The 8,667-nt window shown below is 39.8% G+C and overlaps 2 protein-coding genes across 2 annotated transcripts; both read right to left on the bottom strand.

Annotated features, from left to right (window-relative positions):
- Nucleotides 1-207: 207 nt before the first annotated feature.
- On the bottom strand, nt 208-1,986 carry EAF02_004583 (uncharacterized protein; the record flags this gene model as incomplete). Its single annotated transcript, XM_038900631.1, has 1 exon — nt 208-1,986. The coding sequence occupies one exon, from the start codon at nt 1,984-1,986 to the stop codon at nt 208-210; it is 1,779 nt and encodes a 592-aa protein (XP_038759143.1).
- A 2,418-nt stretch (nt 1,987-4,404) lies between these two features.
- On the bottom strand, nt 4,405-7,778 carry EAF02_004582 (uncharacterized protein; the record flags this gene model as incomplete). Its single annotated transcript, XM_038900630.1, has 4 exons — nt 4,405-5,800; nt 5,955-6,070; nt 6,137-6,468; nt 7,766-7,778. The coding sequence occupies 4 exons, from the start codon at nt 7,776-7,778 to the stop codon at nt 4,405-4,407; spliced, it is 1,857 nt and encodes a 618-aa protein (XP_038759142.1).
- Nucleotides 7,779-8,667: the final 889 nt, after the last annotated feature.

The following is an 8,667-nucleotide window of genomic DNA, read 5'->3' as shown; positions in this document are numbered from 1 at the left end:
TAGCTTTAGATGAGAGAGAGAGGGAGATAGTGGAGGGGGCTTTGATTTTAGTAGATATTCCTCACCATCTAATCATGTCGTAACACACTCCGCTCACCATCTACCGCTATCAAATTTTCTATCGCCATGTATCAACGACTTGAAAAGCGAAGACGAAGCAAAAAACAGCGATCCGATGGAACCAGAACACGAGAGATGAACAACCAGTTAACTCACAATCGAGCCTTGCGATCCAGACAAACACTGAAGTTGATACTCATACTGAAGACGAGACAACGAAGACAGAGAAGCCTCTAGTGCCGCATCGGCATCAAACTCGTGTTTTGAAGACCAGGAGGCTGCTGTTTGTATTTGTGTTTGTGAAGTAGGAGTAGATGCATGTGTATCCGTATTCATATCTCGATCCCTATCCATCATCGTTGCAAAATCCGGATATTCCGCGTCCGCACGCGCCATTCGCAATTTGAATTTGGGCGTGGGTTTCTCGCATCGTCCGTAGAGGGAATCTTCCATGTCCAGCGAGGATCGAGCGTCTTCATTATCGTCGTCGTTGTTGGTGGGATAGCGGTATCGGTATGTATTCCCATTTTCATTGCGATTTTCGGGCATCGTGATGAGTGGGTTTTCAGGAGTAGTAGCGGGATTCGTCTTAGGCTTGGGTCGCATGTGCATATAGGCGAAATCACTTTCTTGGAGTGGTTTTCTGGGTGTGAGAATGAATTCATCGAGTATTTCTTCGACATCTCTTTCTAGATTCGCTTGGTTTTGGGTTTCGAGTTTTGTAGTTTCGTCGGAAGATTCTTGTTGGTTGTCTGAATTGGAATTTGCTGCGATTTTGCTACTATTCTTCAGAGCAGAATTCGATGAGAACACGGGAGTAATCTCAGTTGATGATTTTTTCTGTGGTTGTTGTTTGCCGAGTTGATGTTGCATTTGCATTTGCGCCTTCTTCTGACCCTGTTTTCTCCTGGATGCAAAATGGGAAAAAGAAGACGACGAGGAAGGAGAAGTATAAATAGGCGAAGAAGTATAAATCTCCACCATCGAATCCTGAGACTCGGTATGAATCAACCTATGACGATGTTGATCATTTTCCCAATATTTAGCGGAGCCGGGACCGGAGTGTTTGTCGGTGAATACATCGGATTCATCGTATTTCTCCATATTATCGTGCTCGGTCTCATCCCCCTCATCGTCATCTTCATCATTAAATATACCCATATAACTTTCTGCTCCGACAAATCTATTGCCATTCTCCTGTCCTGTAATTTTAGTAACCTCCCCATCGCATTTCGAAAGATGCATACTATCCAGCATCTCCTTACAAGATTGATGTATAGATTTCCAGGTCTTCTGATTTTGCTTCTTCGGAACCATCTTCCCTCTTCCTCTTCCACTTCTGCTCTTGACACCTCTCTGATTTCTATCCCCTGTACCTCTCATATCTCCAATCCCCTCATTCTCATCCTCATAAGTCCCCTTCATCCGCTCACCACCATATCTCCCACTTCCCCTCCCAATCCCAAACAACAACTCCCCACCCAATACCTCCCCAAAAGGCGATTCCATCGGCGGTGTATCCGGGCCCATAAATCGCCCCTCTACCCTCGAAATAAGATATTCCGCATGCTGTGCTGATGGTCCCGAGAGCGGATTCGTATCCAAATCGCCCGCAGCACGACAAGGCAAGGGCTTCGCTGGTTTGCCATTGGGACTGGATAATTTGGGCATTGGGATTGCGGCTGAGATATCATTCATCTGGTTTGAGTGATTGAAGTAGTTTGTATGATCGCCATGAAGAATATAATCATGGTACTCATCTCTCCCAAACTCAGCCCCAGCCTCAACTCCTTCATCTGCATGCGCAACAGATACATTTTTCCTCGAATGAAGATTTAGATTCTTCAGGGGAAAGTTCGTCGCAAGACCCATGTTGAGATTTGAGAGGAAGGATTTGCTATGCGAGGTATTCCATAGATTGCGCATTTTAGATGTGAGATTGAGGTTGGGGTGGGGCTGCTAGGAGCGCTGGAGTTAGAACTAGAGGATGGTGAGGATTGGGCGGAGGAGGATGACGAGGATCGTTGGGGTGGTGGATTGTGAATTGTAGAGTTGTGGCTTGTTTTTAATGGTCTTGGTCTTGGTGTTGGTGATGTTGGAAACGATGGTTTTGAAATATCTCTCTGCTCGAACGGAATCCGTGGGTTTTGACGTGGGGTTTCCGGATTCGCCATGATGTGGTTGAGAGATGATGCTTAGAAGATGTTGGATGTTGGATGTGTATGTAGATAAGTATTTTGTATTTCCTTTATCAATTCTGAAGTGATGTTTTAGATTCTTGATGTATATGTATATCAAGATATCCAGAAGTTTCTCAAGAGTGTGAGGTCGTGAGATGTGTGTTTGATGAATAGATGATCTTGAATATGAAGATGAATGTGAGTAGATTTAGAATGAAATCCAAACTCCGAATATGCTTTCCAACACAACGTCAACTGCGAAACTTATATACTTTCCCTCCCAAACAAAACACTTTGTTTCCTACGGCTGTACGGTTCTATCTTATGGAACCCTCAAGAACAGCCGTGTATATCTATACAAAATGAAATAGAGAGAACCGATCCTATCCGTGAATCCCCAAGTCCGGTGTTATTGTACAGTAAACTTATTGATGAACGTCCGTGTTGTCTATATCTGAATATATGAGATGTAGATGATTAATCACCAAAACATAGCTGTGCAGTGATTGGAGTTGCGGCTAGCTTACTTGCTACGGCATGCCAATCATCCTAGATGAAATTCAAGTTATGTAAAGAAGAGAGAGGAGAGAGGAGAGAGGAGAGGAAATTAATACATCTTGATACAGTATAGATGACGTACATGCAGAAATGTATCGATGAATAATAATAAAATTAACAAGTAGTACAAACTACAGCCGTGCGGTTTACTCGACTACAGCCCACCAATTTCAAAATCAATTCCAATCACTCCAGACAAAAAGAAAGCGAAAAAAGTGAATAGAATCAAGTGAACCTATATCTAGATCCCGAAACAGCACTTATGACGTAATTACAGAAATATATTAGTGAATAATACTAACAATAAACAACTAATATCAACCGCAGCTGTACAGCGACTAAAAAAGCATTTATTTACTCGCTCGCTACAGCACACCCATCTCAACACCTCTCCCAATCACTCCAGAATACAAACGAAAAATACAGCTAAAGAGTGAATAAGTTCAAGAACTTGATATACAGGATTTTAAACAATATATGATGATGTAACTACCTATACGGATAATCACAGAAATAGATCAATGAATAACAACCACAAAAGCAAACAAACTAAAACAATATACAAAATACAAAAATATAACCCCCCGTCCTCACCCAAAACGCGAACCCATCCATCCATCCAAGCAAACTCACCTACAGATCCCGAAACAGCATCGCTAGGATCTGATGTAAAGACAAAAATACGTGCGTATGCGTGAATTGTATAATTATAATTATAAATGAATGATTCATTACCACTAGGCTTGCATACCTATCTACCTACCTATCTAGATACAATATATAATACAATATAGTACAATACAACACCATACCCACCCCATATAAAAAGAAGCTAAATGAAGCAAGCGAAGAAGGAAAAGTTTATGGAATAGAAAACCTCTCGTGAGAATAGAAGATTGAATATGGGATGTGATAATATGATACAGCATGATATGATATAATAATATCGCACTATACGATACAATACAACACATAGATCTGAGTATTCATCCAGTCTCATCTATTCATCTCCTCATTTATTCATGTTGTTTTCTCGGGGTACCTACTTCGGTGCTTTGGGTGATAGATTTAGTGAAGAGTTGGATTTTTGATTTTGATTTTGATTTCGAGTTATAAGATGAGATCAGATGAGATAAGATGAGATAAGATGAGATAAGATGAGATAAGATGAGATAAGATGAGATAAGATGAGATAAGATGAGATAAGATGAGATAAGATGAGATAAGATGAGATAAGATGAGATAAGATGAGATAAGATGAGATAAGATGAGATAAGATGAGATAAGATGAGATAAGATGAGATGGATTGTGGGATGAAGTATTTGGAAATTTTGGTTGAGCGGGATGATCGTATCATACACTTACAAGGATTTCAAGGTCAAAATTGATTAGTGTGATGGAGTGAGGAGGAGGCAAGAAATAGTACTCACTTGTCAGGTATTTTGATGATCGAATTGGAGATTCTGGATATGTATATTTATATGTGTGTATGGGAATACAAACACACAAACCTTTTCAAGATTTAGCAAACCATAATATCAGTATCAGGCAATAAATGGAAATCGCTCACAGCCTCATAAAATACACCAACTCCTCACCTCAAATCTATCCTCCACCACACTTTCCCCCACACCTACCCACCCTCTCCCAATGCACCAAATGACCCCTAACTGTCCTCACCCACCCTGCATAAACCACCGTACTTACCCCCACCGCCACCAAACTCACTAATGCCACCCACCCAAATTGATCTTGTCTCGACCAAATAATCGCCATTACATAATTCCCCAATTCAAACAGCGCGACGAGGGAGTATTCGCAGCCGGCGAAGGAGGAGCGCTGAGTAGGTGCGATGAGGGTTTGGCTTAATTGTTGGGTGGTGAGATCGAAGATCCAGAGACCGAGACGGGAGAGAGAGAGGGAAGTGAATAGGAAGAGAGCGAGAAGGGGAGTATTAGGGGAGAGGAGGGGAGTGTTGGGGATAGAGGTGGAAGTAGAGAGGATCCAGAGGATAAGGGTTAGGGGATCTGGTATTTGTTTAGTATGTGGATATACATAGATACTGATCACTCTTGAGAGGATACTTACGAGATTAAGAAATTGCCATGAAAGACCCCAAAGACCTAATCGTTCCAATCCAGTAGTGATTCTTCCCGATTCATCGATTTCGCCTTCTCCCTGTAATAAAACTTCATCTGAACCATTGGATCCGTGTAAACGATCATATGGACCATGTCCATGAGCCTTTGAAAGATGTCGAACTCCAAAGGGTGTTACAACCGTGCTACTAATTTCCACCAAACTTCCCGCTGCTCGAGCGAGCGTGATAAGACCCAACGAAAATCCCGCATTCAACAAGAACGTGATAAACGTGGCACCATACGAAAGTGCAGAAAAATGAAGTAAAGAGAGCGACATGGAAGGAATCCAAACTTTAGACGAAAAATAATTCCCAAAGTCTTCCTTGTGCAAACGAAGTCCTCGCATGAATTTCTCCCTCAAACTTCGCACCTCGACATGCGATACCACTTCATCACTTCTAACCTCCTTCTGTTGTTGCAATCGAGTATTAGAACTCCATACTCTCCTCGCAGACCACATTTCCAATCCCCAACTCGCAGCACTCATCCCACCTACAACAATCACCCCAATTTTTATGCCCAGTCGCGAGATTAGGAATGAGATTAATATCGGAGCGAGGAGTTTACAACTCAAATCGATCCTTCTCATCGAAGAATTCAAATGCGTGAGATCATATTGATTTCCTTCCGGTGCAGCAGCAACAACCACCCAATCTCTTTCCATTGACAGCATATTCCCATTCGCGCTCAATCCTTCCAAAATACCAAATCCAAGAATTGGCAAGAACATGACAATTTTCATGGTATCTCTAAACGTAACATCATCTTTCCTAGACTGAAGTAAAGCTACACCATTTTCAGGATTGTTCTCCGATTCAACCACGAAAAACCATAATACAGAAGCGCAAATCACCACGATTCTGTTTAACCGTGATCGTCGTCAAAAGAGTCTTCAGTCGGTCTGGACTCTTATCAACCCATCTCCCCTACACTAGAGAGAAACAAATAGATGCTAGAGTCCTCACAATACCACTATCGAAATCCAAATCATGGTAATCAGTATATATTCATCACGTGATCTTTCTCTTTTCACCTCCTTGTTCCACATCCCCATCGTGTAAGGAGGAGAAAACATACCGGATAGAAGCAGCAACCAATGTATCAGGCCATGCATTTGCCGTGAAGATAATCTATAATCCATCAGAAATTTATCAATCGTCCATAATCTAGACTCTCCATCGCATAACATAACTCACCGCCGCGAATTCATAACTCCTTCCATTCCAGGTGGATAAAAAATGACTCAGATAAAGAGCCCAAGCTTGGGTTTTATTCATTTCCATTTCCATTTCCATATTCATTTCCGTCTGCATCACTTCTTGCTCAGCCCCATTCGATATCAAAGCGCCTTCCTCACCCCCCTCGTCCCCATCCCCATCCCCATCATCTGAGATTGAATCCGAACCCGAATCTAGATGCAAACCCGAGTCCAAATTCTGCGAACGCAAAGTCATTTGAACCCCTCCCGTTCTATTTTCATCTATCGCTTCGCCGTGGGTTGAACAATGCTCTCCAACTGTAGCCATATCTAGGGTTGAGGATTTGTAATGATATAATATTAAACATTCGTTGATGAAATGTAGTATATCATATCAATTACCTACTGATATATGGTGTATATCAGGGTGAGTAAGGTAAATATTTTGAAGCTATTTTGATGATCAAAGGAGCGAATTTGATAAGACTAATTATGAATTTCTCAACAAGTTCAAAATGGATATTCACGTGACTATGTGGATATTATGATTTGTATGGAATGTATTCCCATTTGGACGATCGAATTGGAAATAAGATTCTTCAAAAGAATCTAGACTTTGATTCTATTTTTATTCATTTTGACGTTTCTATTGGTAGATAATACGCGTGAATAGGCTTAACATAAGTCGGGCACCCTACTTTCGGGCCACCCCTGTTTTGGGCCACCCTTTCACACCAAAAATTACTTTTTGGGCCTATTAATATCTCTATCAATATATAATATAATTCAATGAAAATTTATATGTAGATAATTTAGATTGTTTTAAGCTTATTCTGAAATTCTTAGATATTTAGGACTATTCTGGATTGAGAGCTAAAGGTTCAAAATATCGATTTTCAAATTTGTATGGGAATCACATATAAATTTAGAATTTTTATAAAACCTTCAATAAATTTTTAAACAACAATTATTAAAAGAAAACTATATATCTTTTTGAAAGATTTGAACTTAAATCTATATAGAAATTCAAAAAAAAATTAAAGAAAATTAACAAGATATAAAGATATAGTATACGGTGAGTTTAGAGTAGTATAAATAATCCCTGTCATTTTGAGGGTACCCCTATAAATATTTATTTATAAGAAATTTCTTTTTTTTCTGAATCTCTTATATTAAACATACTATAAATTTATAATAAAAATTTTATAGTTTACTTTTAGCAATTTTTATTAAAAAGTTATTAAAGATTTTATAAAAATTTAAATTTGTATGTGATTCCCATATAAATTTAGAAATCGATATTTTGAAGCTCTAGCTCTCAATACAGAAAAATCCTAAAAATCTAAAAATTTCAGAATAAGCTTAAATCGATTCAAATTATATATATACAAATTTTTATTGAATTCTATCCATAAATAAGAAAGTTAAAAATTCCATTTTTGGTGTATTTTGGGTATAAAAAGTGGCCCAAAAGGGGGGTGGCCAGAAAGTGGGGTATCCGACTTAATATTTTACACTACCTAGGTAATCACAAGTGTGACGATATGAAAAAAAAATACTTAATCATGCGTAAATTATATAAATCTGCTCGTTTCTACTCATAGCTGGAGGTATCTCTTCTCCCAACGACTCAGCCTCATCATGCAATTTCAATATCAAAGTTTCTCTTCCGGGACCCTCCATTCTTACACTCGGTCCATGAGCTCTTTATATCCGTATCCATTACCTTTTCATTTCCATATCTGTATCCATTACCTTTCCATTCCCTTTCCCTCCCCTCCGTGCCATTCCCCCATCCATCCATCTCTCGCACAATCCCAACATCCGAGCGCCGACTCTTCCCTCCATCTAAAGTTTGAACCCAATTGTACATGCCCCTCTCTGCTACTATTTTAAGAATTCTCGTCTCCGAGTGCTCCGTACGAAGTCCAACACCAATATCAATACCAATACCAATATCAATAGAAACAAAAACAAAACCAAAAATAAAATGAACCCTCGGGTATGTAGGGAGGTAGGCACCCAGTAGCCACAAACAAGACAAGCTGCCTAAGCTAAGATAAAAGTCAAGTCAAGTCAAGGGTAGATAGATACACCTGGGCATTTGTGACCCTACCTTTCCCTGTTTTTCCTCCCTTCCATTTCCCTTCCATTTCTCCAATACCAATACTGTATTCTCAGTGTAGTAAGCCCCCCCTCCTTCCAAGAACCGAACCGAACCGAGCACTAAACTGATTGAACTGAACTCGCAAGCACAATGTACATAGGTAGAAAAACCCTTATTTACATGCTCTAATTATATTCATATTTCCCTCTTATCCACTCACTAGGTAGTTAGTAGGTAGGTGCCTATCCACTGTATGTATATAATTTCCGATTCAAATACTCGTATATACAATACATACAACCTTACTTGACGACTAAGTAGGCTCTATCGTAGGTATGTGAGTAAGTATGTGAGTAAATAACCTAGAACACCCTACCTATCTAGTACTCCATACAATACCCTCAATAAACCTCACTCCTCAA

This window comes from Botrytis sinoallii (assembly GCF_014898435.1).
Source record: "Botrytis sinoallii strain Bc 23 chromosome Unknown BSIN_007, whole genome shotgun sequence".
Classification (NCBI taxonomy): Eukaryota; Fungi; Ascomycota; class Leotiomycetes; order Helotiales; family Sclerotiniaceae; genus Botrytis; species Botrytis sinoallii.
The sequence above is the reverse complement of the archived record's forward strand: the minus strand, read 5'-3'. Positions and strand labels throughout refer to the sequence as shown.